Source organism: Lontra canadensis, unplaced genomic scaffold, assembly GCF_010015895.1.
Source record: "Lontra canadensis isolate GAN:19392208 unplaced genomic scaffold, GSC_riverotter_1.0 scaffold58, whole genome shotgun sequence".
NCBI lineage: Eukaryota > Metazoa > Chordata > Mammalia > Carnivora > Mustelidae > Lontra > Lontra canadensis.
This window is the reverse complement of record NW_022631052.1, coordinates 9,757,911-9,779,029: the sequence shown is the minus strand read 5'-3', so window position 1 is coordinate 9,779,029 and position 21,119 is coordinate 9,757,911. Positions and strand designations below refer to the sequence as shown.

The window sequence follows — 21,119 nt, the reverse complement described above, 5'->3', positions numbered from 1 at the left end:
TGCCAACTTCAACAAGGACTCTCTAATTCTGAAAGCTAAAAATGATAAGAAATCATAGTTTCTCTACTCATATTTCCCCACTCCCTGAAAACTGCTTTCACGGATTCTCATTTTTCACTCCGTTCACTTTCCAATTTTAATTTTATTTATATTTTTAAAGTAATCTGTATGTTCAGTGTGGGGCTCAAACTCATGACCAAGAGTCACAAGCTCTACTGACTGAGCCAGCCAGGAGCCCCCATTTGGTTTTTAAAAAAATTAGGCATTACAGGGGCCTAATTGGGTGGCTCAGCGGTTTAAACCTTTGCCTTGGTCTCATGTCATGATCTCAGGCTCCTGGGATGGAGGCCTGCATCAGGCTCTCTGTTAGCAGGGAGCCTGCTTCCCCACCCTCTCTGCCTGCTGCTCTGCCTACTTGTGATCTCTCTCTGTTAAATAAATAAATTAAATATTTTAAATATTAGTTATTACAAAACTTTCAGATGTTCAAAAAGATAATATAACACTCATGTACTCATCACCCTACTTAAAAATAAATATTACCAATAAAACTTAAGAACCCCCTCCTCTTCTTCCCAAATTCATCATTTTCCTTGTCCCAACCAGAATTATCCATTACTCTGATTTTGGTGCTTAATATCCCATTAATCTCTATCTCAACCACAAAATTGCTTTGTATGTTTTAAAATGTTACACTTTTATTTTTTTTAAAGATTTTGTTTATTTATTTTTGAGAGAGACAGAGATGGAAAGCGAGTATACATGGTGGCAGGGGGAGCAAAGGGAAAAATAGACTCCCTGCTGAGCAGTCAGCCCAATGCAGGACTCGATCCCAGTACCCTGGGATAATGACCTAAGCAGAAGGCAGAGGCTTAACCCACTGAGCCACCCAGGTGCCCCGACATCTTCCACTTTTAATATTTGATCTTGTCTATAGCATTTGAAACTACTAATCACCCTCCACTAGAATCTAAAGTTTCTCTTTCCTTGACTTCAATCTATAATCATACATTCTTGCAGTTTTCCTCCTTCATTTCTTCCCACACATGCATATAGCCCCTTTTCCTCACTTCCTACATGCCAGTGCCCCTGGATCTCATCCGGAGATGAGATCTCTCTACTCTACACACTTACCAGAGCGGTCTGAGCCATCCCCCGGTGCTACCCTCCACCCTCTGGATTCAGCTCAGATCACTCTCCAACCTCCTACCAGATAGTCTCATTTCATAAGACCCCGTCCATGCAATTTTTACAAAGCAGACCCTTCATCTTCTACCACTACCTGCTCTTCCACACATATTTCTCATTTTAGGGAGTGCCATCCCCATCCTTACGAGTTTGCTGAGCCAGAGCCCTGCCAGGCCATTTCCTACATGTGTCCTCCCTATGTCTGATCACTTAGTCCCAGTGATTCTACCTCCTCTGCGCCTCTCATGTCTGACCGTCCCTCTTGTACATCTTCACCTCACTGCACGGGCTTGGTCTCATGTAGAAAGCTGTTCAGTCTCCCAACTGGTCTTCACACTCCTAAGTCTGCCCCGTTCCAAACAATTCTCCAGCTTTACAAAGTGATAATCTAATCAAGACCCTTCTAGTAGTTCCTCATCACCTGCAGAATACAGTCTAAGTCCTCTGCAGTGCACACAAGGATCCCCAGGCTCTGACCCCCTACTGTTCATCATCAGCTCCTTTCTTTTTTCATGGTTTTTTTGTTTTGTTTTGTTTTTTAAGACTTATTTATTTATTTGACGTACAGAGAGAGATAGTGAGAGACAGAGCACAAGCAGGGGGCGCAGCAGGCAGGCAGGCAGAGGGAGAGGGAGAAGCAGGCTCCCTGCTGAGCAAGGAGCCCGATGTGGGATTCGATCCCAGGACCCTGGGATCATGACCTGAGCTGAAGGCAACCACTTAAGCCACTGAGCCACCCAGGCGTCCCATCACTAGCTCCTTTTACTCCTTTTCGCATATCACCTATTCTCCACTCCTACCTATAATCAGTGGGCATTCCTGGAAGCCTCAAAAGCCTCCCTTGGGGCACCTGGGAGGCTCAGTCATTAAGTGTCTGCCTTTAGCTCAGGTCATGATCCCGGGGTCCTGGGGTCAAGCCCTGCATCGGGTTCCCTACTCCGCAGGAAGTCTGCTTCTCCCTCTCCCTCTCCCTCTCCCCCTACTTGTGTTCCCTCTCTCCCCGTCTCTCTCTCTCTGTCAAATGAATAAATAAATATATTTTTTAAAAGCCTCCCTCACTTTACTCATGTTGTCCTTGCACCTAGAATTCCCTTCCTCTTCCCGGACCATCTGGAATACCTTCAAGATCTGACATAAAAATTACCTCCTCTGTGAAGAAGGCTTTCTGCCCCAGTAAGCGTCAATTTCTCCTTTGAATCCCTAGTGTACTTTGGTCATATCTTAATTATAGGCTTGATCATTAAATTCCAATTACGCTTTACATGTCTGTCTCCCCAGTCCCTGTTGCATGAAAAAAAGCTTGTTTTGTTTTTTTTTGTTTTTTTTTTGTTTTTTTTTAAGATTTTATTTATTTATTTGACAGAGATCACAAGTAGGCGGAGAGGCAGGCAGAGAGAGAGGGGTAACAGGCTCCCCGCCGAGCAGAGAGCCCGATGTGGGGCTCGATCCCAGGACCCCGAGATCATGACCTGAGCTGAAGGCAGAGACTTTAAACCACTGAGCCACCCAGGCGCCCCCAAAAAAGCTTGTTTGATGAACAAATGAATTCATGAATGATTTACCTCAACATCTAGTCCAAACTGAATCGCGAAGCTCTCGGCTTCAGCAAATCTGTGTTTGTGAAGTAACCGACTCAATCTGACAAGTTGAAAAAGAAATTTTAGTTAAGTTTTTATTAATCAGGGAATTTAAGTTTATCATTAAGTGGTAAAGTCTAAAAGAAAATGAGCAGTTACCTGTTTTCTGGTAAAGCTTCTGTAAGACATCTGAGTACCACAACCGAGACTGAATCTTTAGAAAAGCTGAAAAAAGTTTTCACTGTAAGTGTATTTATCATTAATAGTAATAAGCAAGTTGTAAGTTAGCTGCTATTTAACAACTTATTTGATAAAACAAAACATGACCTACGTTGAATCGTTTTTGCAAATTCCTTCCAGAAGGTATATGGTATCCTACAACAATTAAAAAAAAATGTTTAAAATTGAAATACAGAAATAATTCATTTTCTAGTTACTAAAGTAACAACTGGTTTGGGTGAGAATTATCCATCAACAGATTCTAAATTCACGGTCCAAAAACCACTGGGAAAAAGGATATTCCTGGAGTCTCAGGATAATGCCACAGAATTTACTCAGCAATTACAAACAGGAAAAAGTACCTTACAGTGGAGAAATCTGCAGAACTGCCCTAACCAAGTAATCATACTTATCATCACTAGTAATAGGACAAATGGCCATGAGCCCCTTAATGTGACACAGTTCAATACAGTATTACCTATGTGGTATCCTTGCCAAGAAAGTTCAGCACGCATTTAATTAGGACAGATCCAAACAGAGAGACGTTCTATAACACAACAGGATAGGATTCAGAAAATGTCAGGGTCTTACAAAAACAAAAAGACTAGGGAACTATTAAAGCAGACTACCCTGTGACCGTGACAACAAAATTCCAAGCATGACGCTTGATTGGATGCTGGGTCAAGGGAAAAAAAAAGAGTTTTAAAGTAATTGGCACCATTGGTAAAATCTGGATCTGGATGGTATGTTTCATAATAGCATTGTATTAATGTTAAATTTTCTGAGTGATAATGGTGCTATAGATGAATGCCCTTATTCTTAGGAGAGACCTGCTGAAGCCTTTAGGGGCAACAGGCCATGATGTCTGCAGGTAAATACAAATGGTTTGGAAAAACTCTGTGTGTGTGTGTGTGTGTGTGTGTGTGTGTGTGTGTGAATATACAAAACAAACGTAATATGTTTTTTAAGAAAGTCATAATTAAAAGGTAAGTACATAAAAGCAATGACCCTCCCCCCAAATTACTTATCATATTTCCTGCAGAAACACAAGAAAACTGAGTAAGTAGATGATTCAGGTTTTATTTAAATAATATGCCTTTCTTTTCCTTATATGAAGACTAGTATTTGGCAAATGTATTTGAAAACACCTGGTAACATGAAATATACTTGTCAACCTGAGATCTATCCAGGTATTATACCAGTTTCCACTCATGCTTAGTTTACTTAACTTTAAAGACAAAAAAAATTTATTTAAGTAATCTTTACAGCTAGCGTGCGACTCAAACTCAGGACCCTGAGATCAGGAATCGCATGTTCTTCTGAGTCAGCCAGGTGCCCCCTAGCTTACTTAATGGTTTTTTAATATAAAGTACAAAATACACATCAACATACTGTGCTAATTCCGGATTGGACCAGAGAGGAAACGCTAGATACTTCCAAAGAATACAGTATTTCCATCGTAGGTAATGAATAAACCATGAGATTCTTCATCTAGGAAAAACAGAAGAGCAATTAGTTTAGTGGGGCATATAAATTTATAAGAACAAGATAGTACTTCATAATCATGGGCCTAGATTAAAATATTTGGTACAAGGCTAAATGCAAAAAACAATTTTATAACTAAGTCCATTAGTGAATTATTTAAATGTTACATATAAAATTATGCTCTATTCCAACTTCCAAGTCTGCTGGATGAAAAACAATATGCCTGAAGTTCATTCTACAATTTGTATTTAAGGTGAATGTAATTCCTAACTATGAGTCACTGTAATGAACATTTTCTTGTGGATATTTTTAATTCTGCAATGCTCCACTTAAATGGGAAGTGGAGACTTAGAGCCATTTTTTAAAAGAAGATTTTATTTATTTATTTATTTATTTGGGGGTGGGGGAGAGAGAGAGCGTGTGCATGTGAGTCGGGGAGGAGCAGAGGGACAGGGACAAGCAGATTCTGTGCTGAGTGCAGGGCTCAATCTCACAACCCTGAGATCATGACTAGAGCTGAAATCAAGAGTTGGATGCTTAACTGACTGAGCCACCTAGGTAACACTCCATTTCTTTCTTTCTTTTTTTTTTTAAATAAGAAAAAAAGAACTCTGGGGCACCTGGGTGGCTAAGTGAGTTAAGCCTCTGCCTTCAGCTCACGTCATGATCTAAGGGTCCTGGGATGGAGCCCCGCATCGGGCTCTCTGCTCGGCAGGGAGCCTGCCTCCCCCTCCCTGTGTTCTCTCTCTCTCTGTCAAATAAATACAATCTTAAAAAAAAAAAAAAAAAAAGAACTCTGCAGGATTATTTCTGATTTGTCAAGTGCGTGTCAACAAAGAGTTAAAATGCCATGGGCCCTACTTAACCACTTCCATATTAGTTAATGCTATTTCTAACACATAATGGGGACAAATGTGAAATAGAATTTTCTAATACCTTCTTATCAGTAGTAGTTGTCAGAGCTACTAATTTGAGATTTGTAATCCCTTGCCTGAAAGAGAAAAGAAGGTTTAAGTGAACCAAATAAGCTCTGCCAATTGCTAGATAAAGGCTAAGTCAAAGGAATATTCGAAAAGGTTAAAACTGATTCCTAAGAGGACAACAAACCTGTTTTCTTCATGCTCATGGTCCAGACTGACACCCTTTCTAACACAACCACTTGCAGGTTCGTAATGCCCATATGTTCTCAATGCAGTGGGCTAACAATGGAATAGTCCTTACCCTGTCAGTCTGTCCAGAGGGTTAGGTAGAATGTAATACATAATGAATGATTAAGAAACCTGGTTATAACAGAAGGGAAATCACTACTAGTGTCATAATGTACCACGTGACTGATGAGGGGGAATCTGCTTCTGTGGTAAGAAGAAAGTCTTCGATGTGAAGAGAGGGCCAGTTCCATACGGGAATCAGCGTGTAAATGTCCCAGACGCTCAGCACATTCTGCAAAAAGAGACATTTCAAGGACATATCGTCTTAATGACATTGCAAGGATCTCTCTTTTGATACGTGTACTGAAATAAAGCACAGCACACCAGACAGTAATCCACCCCAGCTCAAGTCCCTGTCTTTGTTAAGTTTGACAAATTTGCGTTACTCAACATAATACCCAATGAAAAAAATTGAAGGAGAAATATCAGAAACATACATCAGTATCAAGAACAAAAAGTAGATTGTCTATCAACTGGAACTTCTTTGCACCTACAAAAGAGAAAGCAAGGTGTGTAAAGATTACATTTTTCTGTTATAGATAGCCATGTTTAAATAATAAATTACCATTATTTACGGAAAGGCAGAACTACTACCCTTAAAGGAGAAGCTCCCATTCTCATATTCCTGCCTCTGTATATTTTTAGATGACCACTAAAATGGAAAACCTCCCAAAATGAAGAGTAAACACTGCAACAGGTCAAGAACAATCATGAGTGTGGACAATTATCACACTAATCTGGCTTGTTTCAGAGCAGTAAAGTAAAATGGCCCATTCGCCAGACTTAGCATACTGACATGAAAAGTAAAACCCACTCAGAATGATCCCAACTAGATTCAATAACTTATTTTACCTCTGATAATCTCTGAATCAATAACATTCTTAACTGTCATTCCTTCTTTTGAAGAGTCTGGTTCCCATCTTGAGAATGCACAATTACCGGTTCCCTGCAGAGATGAAACACCACATCAAGGGCAAATTTGGTTCTTAGATCTGACGTCTCCCTCGAAATAGAAACACCCAAGTTGTACACATTACTAATTTCAAAATATACTTATTGTATTCAAACCCAACTAGCTTTTATCTTCCAGTTCCTCTCTTAGTCTGTTTTCAACAGAATAGAATAGAAACAACAGCCAACTTGGCTGTTTGTTATCACATGAATTTTTAATAAGGAGCGGGCACATTCACACAAATCGCTCCAAAGACATGCGAAAAACTCTAAGACCTTCTCCATCTGGATGAGATATAGTTTTTGGTTAAGTATTTTCATTAAAGTAACCACAGACTTTTGATGAAAAATTCAAAAATATTAATTTTAAATCATTTGAACCCCTAATGAAATACTAAACTGGATAGAGAAATGTGACTGCTCCTTTTTTTTTTAAGATTTTATTTATTTATTTGACAGACAGATCACAAGTAGGCAGAGAGGCAGGCAGAGAGAGAGAGCGAGCGAGAGAGCTAGCAGGTTCCCCACTGAGCAGAGAGCCCAATGCGGAGCTCAATCCCAGGACCCTGAGATCATGACCTGAGCCGAAGGCAGAGGCTTAACCCACTGAGCCATCCAGGCACCCCAATGTGACTGCTTCTTAATATAAAATACAAACCTGGCAGGTAAAAGTGTTACAAATGCCATAATTCTATTGAATTGTTGCTTATTCCTTGAATATAATTAGAATACACTCCTTGAATATAATTAGACTTTTTTGTTTTGGCCTAGATTCATAATTGAAAGGAATGCTAAATTTTAGATAGAAATTAGTGAAAATTAAGATGCACTATGTTTTCCAATATAGAAACTTAGGTGTTCTTATTGAGTTATTTATACAACCTTAATTTTACAATTTCTCTGTTTCTGTTACCCATTATGAATTAAATTGTAATTGAACCCAAACAATATGCTAATGAAGAAACACTTCTGAAGCAAAAAAATTAAATTTTTTTTAAGATTTTATTTATTTATTTATTTGTCAGAGACAGAGGGAGAGAGAGTGAGCAAGCACAGGCAGACAGAGAGGCAGGCAGAGGCAGAGGGAGAAGCAGGCTCCCTGCCGAGCAAGGAGCCCGATGTGGGACTCGATCCCAGGACGCTGGGATCATGACCTGAGCCGAAGGCAGCCGCTTAACCAACTGAGCCACCCAGGCGTCCCAAAAAAATTAAATTTTATAGAAAGAATTACCCCTATTATCACAGTAATTGCACTTGCTAAATCTCCAGCCACAAGGTTGAGACAACCAAGAGTATGATAATTTTCCGTAGAAATGAAACCAGACTTGATTTGTCCTTGTAACTGCAAAATTAAAAAAAAAAGAATGTCATATATTCCACAGTCCAAATTCCTTAGAAAGATTGATAAAAATGAGTTTAAACCAATCTGTTATAAATGCATTTTTATTTTTAACTACATCTTTTTTTCTTTTAATGATTTTATTTTTAAATAATCTCTACACCCAACATGGGGCTCAAACTCACAACCCTGAGGTCGAGTCACATGCTCCAATGAAAGAGTCAGCCCCTATAAATGCATTTTTCAAGGGTAATGTTGTTTTTTTTAAAACGGCAATGTTATTAAAATGTTATATCACCTTAATACCCAAAATATCAACCTTAGATAATATCCAGAAACACTCTACTAAATTAACATTAAATGTAAGTTTCAAGAGGACAATGTGGTTTTCTTTTCTTACCTTTTTTGCCATATTGAAGTCTACATTCTCAATCGCTGTATGAAAGAAGAAAAGAGACTAAAGTTATAGTATTAACCTATAAAATATATGCAAGTCACCCTCGTGTGTCAAGGTGAGATTAAATACACTATTCTTCTAGTGAGAAGCACTGATGACTTTTCAGTTTTGCCCTTGACCACAGATATCAACTGTGACAACATGTCATAGTCAGGGTACCCACCAGGCTGCCTCTTAGTCCCTGGCGTGCCTCTGCATACTTTCCCTTACCATGTTTCTCCCTCCTAAAGGGGTCTTCTCTCTGCTCCAGCTCTCCTATCCAAGCTCTGAAGTCCTACCTGTAAAGTCTTCATCACTTTGCACACCATTTTGGAAGAGCGCTTTTATTTGTCTGTTTCCTTCATTAAACTATGAAGAACTAGGTCTTGTGGCATCCCCAGGACTTTGTACAATCTTGGCACAAAGACTACGAAAAAATATTTGTTGAACACATGCCCGAACCGATTCTCCAAACTTTCCCAGCTCAGAGGCATGTATGGTGCATCCCACTTAGCACATACTATGGATTACTGCCTGAATTGTTAATGTGTTTATGCAGTCATTTCAGCTTCCAGGTTCGTTCATTCCGTCAAAAAGCATGTATCACTATGCTAGTGTGTGTCTTGTCTCCCCGACTAAGCTATAACCTCCTTGAAGGCTGTAAACAATGTACATTTCTTCAGATTCTGTTGCAGCCCTAATAGTGAAGAATAAGTAATATATGAATACTTAAAAGTATATCTGGTTTTATAGAATCTAATTAAACTAATATTCTAACAGAGAATATTTAAAATTTTACCCAAAAAACTAGTAAGAAATATTGTGACAAATCAACAATAATAATAAAAAAATCCATTACTTACCTTGCTGAATTTTTGCAAGTTGAAGGTTTGTGATGCAAAAAAATCCACTGTTTGTAAGCAGTAGCATATAATAGGTACCTATTGAAATAAAATCAAGCCAGTTTCTCTAATAGGTGCATGAATATAAAATTGAAGTGTCTGGGGGCACCTAGGTGGTACAGTCAGTTAAGCGACCAGTTAAATACCCAACTTTTGGTTTCAGTTCAAGTCATGATCCCAGGGTCACGAGATCAAGCCCTGCATTGGGCTCCCTGCTCAGTGTGGAGTCTGCTTGAGACTCTCTCTCCCTCTCTGCATCCACCCGCCCCCGCTCCTGTGAGTACCCTCTCTCAAATAAATAAATAAATAAAATTTAAGTGTTTAGACCTATGTTAAAAATGTGTCAATTTACTCATTATTAAATTCTAATCATCAAATAATATGGGAATGATACAGATAAAGCTTACTTAGAAAAAGTTATTTGCAAAAATAATGCTAACTTCTTTGAAACTTTTATAAATCAAACTTCACTTGCCAGGAAAAAAAAAAATCACAGATATAATGAAATAAATTAAGGTCCAGTTAACATTTGTTGAAATAAAAATATGATAAATATGCTGAAACCTACAAAAACATTTTAAAAGAATATAACGTCTCCTTGGTAATCTATAGAACTCTCAAAACTATAAAATTGAATTTAGAATATTATATTCAGGGAAAGTACACCTAAATCCCTGAAAAGAGCTAAAGTATAAAAACTTATTTCTTATCATAATGTTATTCAAACCCCTAGAAAATTTAACATTGAAGAGGAGGTATAAAAATGAACTGTAGTTAATAAATTATTAGATTTGTAGTTAATCTGATTTTTTTATTGGGTATTAGTCAGAGGATATGTAAAAAAATTTTAAAAACTTACCTTCACTTGAACCATCTTTCTCAATAACAAGATTCCGGTAAGTACACTGATTTTCATCATTAGCTTTCCGAACGAAAGCCTAATTGCAAATTCATTTCAAATGATAAGATTAAACCCAGGAAAATACAATCAACAATTATATTCTTTAAAGCCTAGTATTATCAATAATTCTGCCTATAATCCAAACAATTTAGTTTTAAAACAGTAAACTATTTTGGACAAGCATACTAGGAATATATTCAAAGCTTAATTTTTCAATATTTCATTTACTTCATATATTTCTAAGGTATGATTCTTAAATTTAATGTACGGATATTATTCTTTTAATTAAAAACATATTAAGTAATGGTTTGTGACCGTTTTAGTTGTCTAAGAGGTAATTTTAAATTTAAGTGACAAAAATGAAAAACATAACAGGGCCTTACATTAGTGAGTAATGTTTGCTTTGACGTTACATGAATAAGATGTAAGTTGCCACTTCTCTCCCCAACCAAAAGAAACTTTCCTTCTTGACAAAGGCCAACTACATCCACTTCAGTATCTGAAAATTTCAAATCAAAGTTACTAGTTTCCATTGAAAATACTTAATATAAAAAAGTGCAAGTTTTATCATTAAAAGTCAACTATTCGGGGCTCCTGGGTGGCTTAGTGAGTTAAGCCTCTTCCTTCGGCTCAGGTCATGATCTCAGGGTCCTGGAATCGAGCCCCGCATTGGGCTCTCCGCTCAGCAGGGAGCCTGTTTCCCCCCCTCTCTCTGCCTGCTTGTATCTCTCTCCCTCTCTCAAATAAATAAAATAAAATCTGGAAAAAAAAAAAAGTCAACTATCCAAGCTTCTTTTAAGTATGTCCAAAAAGTGGTGATTAAAATAAAAAAGAATGAGGGGTGCCTGGATAGCTCAGTCGGTTAAGCGTCTGCCTTCGGCTCTGGTCATGATCCCAGGGTCCTGGGATTGAGCCCCACATCAGGCTCTCTGCTCAGCAGGGAGCCTGCTTCCTCCCCTCCCTCTCTCTGCCTCTCTGCTACTTGTGATCTCTGTCTCTCTCTGTCAAATAGACAAATAAAATCTTTTTAAAAAAATAAAATAAAGGGGCACCTGGATGGCTCAGTGGGTTAAAGCCTCTGCCTTCGGCTCAGGTCATGATCTCAGGGTCCTAGGATCGAGCCCCGCATCGGGCTCTCTGCTCATCGGGGAGCCTGCTTCCCCCTCTCTCTCTGCCTGCTCTCTGCCTACTTGTGATCTCTCTCTGTCAAATAAATAAAATCTTAAAAAAAAAAATATATATATATATATATATATATACATATATATAAAATAAAATAAAGTAAAATAAAATAAAAAAGAATGATACTTTTATTTAGTCAACAAATATTTACTGAGCACTTACTACAAGCTAAGTAATGTTCCAGGCCTTTTGCATATATCTGAGAACAGTAACAAAAGAGTCCCACCTTCATGGAGCTCAAATTCCAAGGCAGAAATAGATGATAAACAATTAGGGCATAATAAATTATATTTCATGTAAGAAGGTGGTAAATTCTCTGGAAAAAAGAAAACGTAGAGCAGGGGAAGATAGCGTGGAAGAACCACACATGGTATAGGGCTCACTGGAACACTCAGGATAGCTGTCTTGCATAAGATATAAACAAAGACTTTGCACAAACGCATTACACATTAACAAAACCCACTATTTCATGGTGACATTGTGACTCTTGTAGACCATTCAGGGTAGATACGAGATTTTACAAATTAGGAGTTCCTTGCCTCCATACTGCAATCAAGATTGCCTTCTCCCATGCATACCTCCTGACTCCTTTTCTGCTAAGTTCTTTTTTCTTTTTTTTAAGATTTTATTTATTTATTTGACAGAAGGATCACAAGGAGGCAGAGAAGCAGGCAGAGAGAGGGAGCAGCGGGGAGCCTGCTGAGCAGAGAGCCCAATCTGGGCCTTGATCCCAGAACCCCGAGATCATGACCAGAGACGAAGGCAGAAGCTTAACCCACTGAGCCACAGAGGCACCCCAGTTTCCATGGTATTCTAATTTAAAAAATCATGCAAGGGGCACCTGGGTGGCTCAGTGGTTTAAAGCCTCTGCCTTCGGCTCAGGTCGTAATCCCAGAGTCCTGGGATTGAGTCCTGCATCGGGCTCTCTGCTCAGTGGGGAGCCTGCTTCCCTTCCTCTCTCTCTGCCTGCTTCTCTGCCTACTTGTGATCTCTATCAAATAAATAAATAAAATCTTAAAAATAAATAAATAAAAAATCATGCAAGTAAAGTTCCTTGTTGCTTTACATGTATTTACATATACATGTACTCCTTAGATTTATTGAGAGAAGGGATCATCTCAGGATCCCTTGCATCTAGTACTCAGCACAAAAAAGGCACTTTAGGGGCGCTTGGGTGGCTCAGTCGGTTGGGCAGCTGTGTCCGGCTCGGGTTGTGATCCCAGGGTCCTGGGATCAAGACCCACGTCAGAGCCCCATGTCAGGCTCCCTGCTTGGTGGGGAGTCTGCTTCTCCCTCTCCCTCTGCCTGCTTGTACTCTCTATCTCCCTGTCAAATAAATAAATAAAATCTTTAAAAAAAAATCTTAAAGGCACTTTAGATTAATTTTTTGAAATTAGTTCAATTTCAAGTCTTAGAAATAACAGAGTAAATAAAAGAAAATGCGGTATAAATCAGTAGCAAGCTATACCTGGTTTCCAATTTATTTGCTGTATTGCATTAGACTTACCAAATTCCAGATGCAGCTGCAGCAGTCTGCAAACATGGTCAAGCAGGAATACCGACTGGTCCACCACAATAATAAAACCGCTATTTAAGCTGTACGCTTGTATCTTTGGATTTAACGAGGCCTGTGGGAGGGAAAAGCAGGACTAAAATAAAACATTCTTATGCACCTTTAACAATACTTACCAAGAATATCATCATAGTCCCAAGTACCCGCATTAAAAGTTAACTTTTTTCTTTAGTCTATTTATCTCTAATTAGTCAAGTTTTTCTTTCTATGGTATATCGTGAATCCATTCAGAGTCCCAAGTGGGGAAACATTCCAAGATTGCTAGGAAAGGGCAAGCGATTCTCATGGGTAAGTCTTTGTTTCCTGGGGGTGGATCTTACGCCTGTAGGAGCAGGCAGGCATCAAATTCAATGAATGAGCCAAGACTGGCACAAAGTCTCAGTGTCTGAGATATGACTGGGGCCCGGGGTTGGCGGGGGGGAGGGTGTGCTGTGAACTGGAGGGCTCATACCCCCTCTACAATAAAGAGAACAGAAACAGATTAAAGGCGGGTGGAAATGTAACCCCGGCATGGCTACAACCAATTTACCTAAAAAACTGGATCTTTATGTGAAATGTTCTGAGTTTTAAATATTGGCAGCTGAGTCAACATTTTAAAAAATATTATGCAAGCCAATCATGAGTCTCTAATTTTCAGTTTCCAGTAATTACAGCTTTACATGCAAATGTGTGCTTTTTTTTTTTTAATTTTATTTATTCATTTGACAGAGAGAGAGAGGACAAGCAGGGGGAGCAGCAGACAGAGGGAGAGGGAGAAGCAGTCTCCCGCTGAGCAAGGAGCCTGACAAGGGGCTCAATCCCAGGACCCTGGGATCATGACCTGAGCTAAAGGCAGCCACTTAACTGACTGAGCCACGCAAGAGCCCCAGAAATGTATCCTGAAGCAGTTGGACACTTTAGTGTCCAGTGTTGACAATGCTGAGTAATGCTGGGCAAGTACCTCAACAGACTCTCCTGAAAAACAGGAATAATAATTATGAATTCATGTAAAGGCTTAGAAGATAGCCCTGCATATAATATATGCTCAATAAATGTTAACTATATTTATTCTTCCCCCACTAAGTTTTAATCCAATCACTTCATTTTGTGCTTGTTTCAATAGTCACCTTCTCCAGGGGAAATTTTTGGAAATGCCACCACATTCTGGTGTTTTAAATCGAACTTCCTTGATGACAAAATGTGAAGCATCTGGGGCGCCTGGGTGGCTCAGTGGGTTAAGCCTCTGCCTTCCACTCAGGTTGTAATCTCAGGGTCCTGGGATAGAGCCCCACATCGGGCTCTCTGCTCAGCAGGGAGCCTGCTTCCTCTTTTCTCCCTGCCTGCCTCTCTGCCTACTTGTGATCTCTGTCTGTCAAATAAATAAATAAAATCTTAAAAAAAAAAAAAAAAGATGCAAAGCATCTTTTCTTATGCTTATTTGTCTTCTGTGTATCTTCTTTGGGGAGGTATGTGTTAGGGTCTTTGGCCCTTTTTTAACCAAGTTATTTGTCTTTTTATAATTAAGTTGGAAGTTCTTTGTAGTGTTTGGATACATGTTCCTTGTCAGATAACTATAAATACGTCCTTCCATCCTGTGAGTTGTCTTTTTACTTTTTGGACTGTGCCCTTGGAAACACAGCTTTTAATTCTGATGAAGTCCAATTTATCTTTTTTTTTCTCTTGTCACTTGTGCTTTTGGCATCACATGTAAGAAGGCTTTGCCTGGGGATGACCTCTGCCTTTGGCCCAGGTCACGATCCCGCGATCCTGGGATCGAGCCCCGCATCGGGCTCTCTGCTTAGCAGGGAGCCTGCTTCCCCCTCTCTCTCTGCCTACTTGTCTGTCAAATAGATAAATAAAATCTTTAAAAAAAAAGGGGGGGGCGCCTGGGTGGCTCAGTGGGTTAAAGCCTCTGCCTTCAGCTCAGGTCATGATCCCGGGGTCCTAGGATCGAGCCCCTCGTTGGGCTCTCTGCTCCACATGGAGACTGCTTTCCCTTCTCTCTCTGCCTGCCTCTCTGCCTACTTGTGATCTCTCTCTGTCACATAAATAGAATCTTTCAAAAAAAAAAAAGGCTTTGCCTGATCCAAGGTCACAAAGATTAGTTTGGATTATGTTTTTAATTTCAAATTCCATTTGTTCATTGCTGGCATACAGGAAAGCAGCTGGCTTTTGCATATTAACGTTATATCCTGCAACACTGCTCTAAGTATTTTAGTTTCAGGTGTTTTTTGTCAACTATTTCAGATTCTCTGCATAGACAATCAAGTCATGTGCAAACAAAGTTTTATTTCTTTCTTCTCAGTCTGTATGCATCTTATTTCCTTTTCTTGTCTTATTGAATTAGCTGGGACTTCCAGTATGATGTTGAAAAGTATTTTGCCTTGTTCTGATTTTATTGGGAAAGTTTCTAGTTTCTTCCCAGTAAGTACAATGTTAGCTATAGGTCTTTCTTTATCAAATGGAGTAAGCTTCCTTTTATTCCTAGTTTACGGAGAGTTTTTATCATGATTGTTAGATTTTTTTCAAATGCTTTTTTTGCATCTATTGATAGGATTATGTGATTTTCTTTAATCTCTTGATATAAAGGAATACTTTGATTTTTTTCCAGCTTTATTGAGATATAATTTGCAAATAACATTGTGTAAGTTTAAGGTATAAAATGTGGTAAGTTAATATACATATATATTGTGAAATGATTACCACAATAAGGTTAGTTAATACATTCCTCACCTAAACATTAACTGATTTTCAAATGTTTAAGCAATCTTGCATACCTGGGATAAATTCTACTTGGTTGTAACATATAACTCTTTTTATATATTGGATTCAATTTAATAATATTTTGTTGAGGATTTTTGCATTTCTGTTCATGAAAAATCTTGGCCTGTAGTTTTCTTATAATGTCTTCACCTGGTTCGGGTATGACGGTAATGCTGGGCTTATAGAATGAGTTAGGAAGTATTCCCTCTGCTTCTATTTTCTGAAAGAGATTGTAGAAAATTGGTATAATTTCTTCCCCTAAATGTTTGCTAGAATTCACCAGTGAACCCATCTGAGACTGGTTCTTTCTGTTTTGGAAGGTTATTAATTACTGATACAATCAATTTCTTTGATAGATAGAGGCCTATTCTGATTGCCTATTTCTTCTTGTGTGAGCTTTGGAAGATTATGTCTTTCAAGGACGTGGTCCATTTCATTAAGTTACCACATTTGTGGGCATAGAGCTGCTTTTAGTATTTCTTGATTATCCATCCTTTTAATGTCCATAGGGTCTGTAGTGATGTCCTCTCTTTCATTTCTGATATTAGTAATTTGTGTTCTCTCTCTTTTTTTCTTACTTAGCCTGGCTAGAGACTTACAGATGTTATTGATTTTTTCAAAGAAACTCTTGGTTTCATTGATTTTCCTCTACTAATTTCTTGTTTTCAATTTCATTGCTTTCTGTTCTCTTACTCTTTTTTCTGTTTACTGTGGATTTCATTTGCTCTTACTTTTCTGGTTTCCTAAGCAAAAAACTTAGATCTTTCTTCTTTTCTAACTTATACATTCAATGTTATAAATTTTCCAGGAAGCACTTTTGCTGCACTTCACAAATTTTGATAACTTATGTTTCCATTTTCCCTTTTTCTTAAGGACCAAGTTAGGTGCTAATTTTTTTATGAAATGCTCCTTAAACTGTCCCCACCCACAACGAACTCTCCTCCTGAAATCCTTTTTTTTTTTTTTTAAAGATTTTATTTATTTGACAGACAGAGATCACAAGTAGGCAGAGAGGCAGGCATAGAGAGAGAGGGGGAAGCAGGCTCCCCGCTGAGCAGAGAGCCCGATGTGGGGCTCAATCCCAGGACCCCGAGATCATGATCCAAGCTGAAGGCAGAGGCTTAACCCACTGAGCCACCCAGGCACCCCTCCTTCTCCTGAATTCCTACTGCATTTACTGTCTGTATCATTCATTTGATATTTAGCATATACTGACTTGTACAACTAAGTAGTTTTTATTGCTGGTGTCCTGTCTGCTTTACTTTAAGGAAAGATCTTAAAAATATGGCATAATAGGTTACCTTATATTCTAAGAGCTTAGTATATGGTTTTGAACATAGCATTTGCTATGAGTGACAAGTGATACTTCAAGCTAATAACAGATAGAATTTTAGTTCCTAGCTGTATTTGAAACTCAGTACACACATACTATTATTTTTCAACAGGAGTCCTCAGAGCTCAAGGGAGGCATGGGCTACTCCATATTTTGAGGCTCCTGATAATGCTAAAAATAGCCACTTTCTCATTATAGAACTTCTAGTATACTTTAAATTAAAATTTTTGCTTTTAACAAATAACAATTTAATACCAAAGAAAATAATGTATTTGTTTTACTCATAATGAATATTTACAAATTCTGTGATTCACAGTCTGCTAAAGGCAGTGTATTTCAACAATAGAATGCAAGCTGTGTAAAGCATGGTCTATTTTTTTAAAATCCTATCAGCCAGTTTCTCTGAATACATATAGAACCTCACTTGAAAAAAAAGCCAAAAAGCCTACATTTGAGGTCCTTTATGAATAAGGTCCCCAAAAGAGGCCCTTCCTTTCAAGTCCTAGAAGATATAATCTTGTCTTTAATAGTTTTTTCTTTTCATTTAAATCTTTTTTTCTTAGAGGATTAAATATTATATTGACTTACTAAGAGAAATGAAGGGATCGTGGGCTATAATATTGTGAATACAAGTCAGATGTACTTTCTTTACAAAAAAAACCCTTTGTTTACAAAAATTATTTTATCAGATGCAAATTACTGAAAAAGAAAATGTAAGATAAAAAACTAACTGTAATATCTTCTACAGGATGCCAAAAATAAGGTTCCAAGCCTGGACTAAGAACAGTAGAATTATTGTTAAAAGAAGAAAATTAGGGGCGTCTGGGTGACCCAGTGGGTTAAAGCCTCTGCCTTCGGCTCAGGTCATGATCCCAGGGTACTGGGATCGAGCCCTGCATCGGGGTCTCTGCTTAGCAGGGAACCTGCTTCCTCCTCTTTCTCCGCCTGCCTCTCTGCCCACTTGTGATCTCTGTCTGTCAAATAAATAAATAAAATTTTTAAAAAACAAAAAAGAGAAGAAAATTATTATGTGTAAAGAAATGCATAGAAAGGATAAATGTCAACCTCAGCAGAATGCTTAACTCAGGGGTGGAGTATAGGGGGAGCATGGGATTGGGAAGGGACCCCAGGGCCTTCAAACCTATTGGTAATGTTTTATTTCCTAAGCTGCTGGTGGGTATTCTTTCTCTTTATTTACATTCTATTTGTCCCAATGTCAAGAAGAGCTATGAAATGTTCAGTTTTGGAAACAGTGATCTAAGACAATGAAGGGAGAATTCAGATGGAAATTTCCAGTAATCTGAGACTGAACTTTGATTCCCTGAGAAATGCTAAACCCATTTATAGAACATTTACCGTGTGACTACTGGGCTTACTAAGCACTCAGTAAAAGTGTTATAAATGAAAACAGTCAGCATCATAATCAGTACCTTTTCAGAGGAGATCTTTGCTAGCAAATCAACTTGATATAAAGCAGTTCCGTGTTCTTTTCTTGAACCAGCACTTAGGTACCCGCTTCCAGTATCATCACTTGTCAACAGTTCAATATCATTCCACATGTTTCCGAGATTATCTTCCTGAGTCAGGAACCACTGCTTTCCCTGTGACAACTTGTAAAATTAGAGAACAGATAAGTTTAAATACACACACACACACACACACCAATCAATGAAGACTTTTCTGCGTTATTTCTGTAGTCACTAGATACTTAAGACCAGTAAGATAGATGGAACTAGAGCTATGATAATCATCAGAGAACAATATAGCCATCTAGGGGCGCCCGGGTGGCTCACTTGGTTAAGCCTCTGCCTTTGGCTCAGGTCATGATCTCAGGGTCCTGGGATGGAGCCCCGAATCAGGCTCTCTGCTCAGCAGGGAGCCTGCTTCCCCCTTCTCTCTCTCTGCCTGCCTCTCTGACTACTTGTAATCTCTGTCAAATAAATAAATAAAATCTTTGAAATATATATATATATGTATATATATCTGTCTAGGAACAGACAAATCTGATCTCACCAATGTATCCTAGAGCTTCTAGTATGTTGTGTGCCTAGCTTAAACTTATAACAAGTTTTCATTTGAAATAAACCTTGTAGCAGTATAGTAATAAATAGTGGAAGATACAAAGTCAGACTGAGAAGATATCTGAGAATGGTTAAGGTCCAAATGAACTTTTAAAAAAGTCCATTAATGTTTCCAGTATTATAACAAATGAAAATGCTAAGGGGAAAGGGGAAAAATTGGATTAGGTTTCTGACTGAATCAAAGATTATACCTGTAACCCTTGGAGAGTCACTTGAACATCTCATCAGCCAAGACTTATGTAACTCATTTTGTGTGCTGTGAGTTAGAATAGAATACTAAGATGAAAAATCATCCCTGATCAGTTACTGGTGGAGAATAGCAACCAAATAATTACAACTGTTTTGATAAGCGCTAGCAAAAGTAGGTTTTAAATTTTATGGAACATACAGCACAGCGAAGGTGCTTTTTCACTTATAACCGGTTGTCTTCGAGAGAGCAACGTAATCCTTCTTCTGTTCCTCAGTTACCTGTAATAGGAATAGTTGTACCTGCAAAGGTAATGAGTTTTAAATACTTATGCAACAGTGCTTGGTTCATGGCAAGCACTCAATATTAAGCGTTAGGTAATTTATCATTTTCATTGGTGAAAACAAGTAACATTTAGGCTATGGTCATAGGAGGTTTTTAAATATAGGAAAGGAGCTGTTACCAAGAGTGTGAGCAAAGGTACAAAACAAAGCTTGTTAGAACAAATAATAGTTCTAGTGGCTCCTGTTTTTGGGTGGGAGTCGGAAGGAGATTAAGACAGGAGGGACAGGCTCGGGTGAATACTTTGATGGGTCTCTGTGCCCCACATGTGAAAAAAATAGAGAAATATTATCAACCTTCCAGAGCTGTCAAGTCGCTCATTCAACAAGTGTTTATTGATGCCTACTTTGTATCAGGGAGTGCTCTAGAGCAGGAATACAGCCCAGAAGGCAGAAAAGCCCTGTCATCATTACAAAGTTTATATTCGTCTAAGAAGGACAAACAAAACAGTTAACATATATTGAGTATGCACAGCAGTTTTGAATGCTTTACTCATTTAATCTGCACAACAACCCATTTTACAGCAGAGACACGAGCCAGGGATTAAATAAATGGCCAAGTCACCTAAATTGAGTAAATGATATAGTCAGACAAGACTCAAATTCACACCTATTAACTGTTGTGCTGCCTCCCTACAAAAATAAGTGCCCAATTACAAACAGTGCTAAAGTTCTGAACTAAAAACTAAAAACTAAACGATGCTCAGGTGGGGGGCAAGGGGTCACATAAAAAGAACCTGTTGGGTAAAGGAAAGAGAGAACATGTGAGCTGAGATCCCAAGGGCAAAAAGCCAACTCTGCAAAGCTCGGAGAGAAAAGAGATGCAGGCCTGTGCAAAGGCTCGGAGGCTGGAAGGAGTTTGGGGCGGCTGCCGGGCCACAGCAAAAATGGAGCAGTTCAAAAGCTAAACGAACCCTCAACTTTAAGATTGGGTTTTTATGCTCGGTACTACAGGGGAAAGACCCTGAGGAGACGATTTGACCTGATTTGATAAACGATTTTTGATCAGTCGAGAGGCTGGGTGGAGAACCGATTAGAGAATTAGGTGAAATGAAGGTGTCAGTTAGGCCCCCAAGCACAAACGCTCCCAGCCGGACAACGGACCAGCAAGAACCGACTTCAAACTCTCTCCCGCCAGCTTCTTGATGGGAAAACACCCGAACTGAGCTGAGGCCGCTGTTACTACAACCTGAACCCACCCCCAGGTCTCTACAGCAGCGCATTTCCCCCTCCTCACCTGCAACTGAAGAAACTAAAGAAGAACACTCAAACTTATCGTCCCTCTTCCTGCCACCCACAACTGTCCCTAATCGCTTCAGGTTCCAGCCCACGGGTTTAAATTGGCGGGAGAACACCAAGCCCAACCCCTTTTACGGCAGCCGGAGGAGGCCAAAATTTCTTTAAAATCGAACTAGGAAGTCGCCCCACCTTAAATTCCACCCATTCCGATTTCCCGGCGGCGCCTTCTAGGGTG

At 38.9% G+C, this 21,119-nt stretch overlaps 1 protein-coding gene across 2 annotated transcripts in view; it reads right to left on the bottom strand.

The window, feature by feature from the left end:
- The window catches only part of KNTC1 (kinetochore associated 1), a 77,244-nt gene extending 56,129 nt beyond the window's left edge, over positions 1–21,115 (bottom strand). Inside the window, exons 1-16 of one of the 2 annotated variants that reach the window (XM_032876385.1) lie at positions 21,074–21,115; positions 18,467–18,646; positions 12,896–13,016; positions 10,590–10,705; positions 10,165–10,243; positions 9,267–9,344; positions 8,368–8,402; positions 7,860–7,970; positions 6,530–6,623; positions 6,115–6,167; positions 5,794–5,909; positions 5,406–5,460; positions 4,377–4,475; positions 3,097–3,140; positions 2,925–2,990; positions 2,751–2,826 (exon numbers count right to left, since the gene is read on the bottom strand). In XM_032876385.1, the coding sequence (XP_032732276.1) occupies positions 2,751–2,826; positions 2,925–2,990; positions 3,097–3,140; positions 4,377–4,475; positions 5,406–5,460; positions 5,794–5,909; positions 6,115–6,167; positions 6,530–6,623; positions 7,860–7,970; positions 8,368–8,402; positions 9,267–9,344; positions 10,165–10,243; positions 10,590–10,705; positions 12,896–13,016; positions 18,467–18,595 (1,272 nt within the window). In that variant the 5' untranslated portion in view covers positions 18,596–18,646; positions 21,074–21,115. The other variant, XM_032876384.1, reaches the window with a different exon arrangement.
- Between the last annotated feature and the right edge of the window lie 4 nt (positions 21,116–21,119).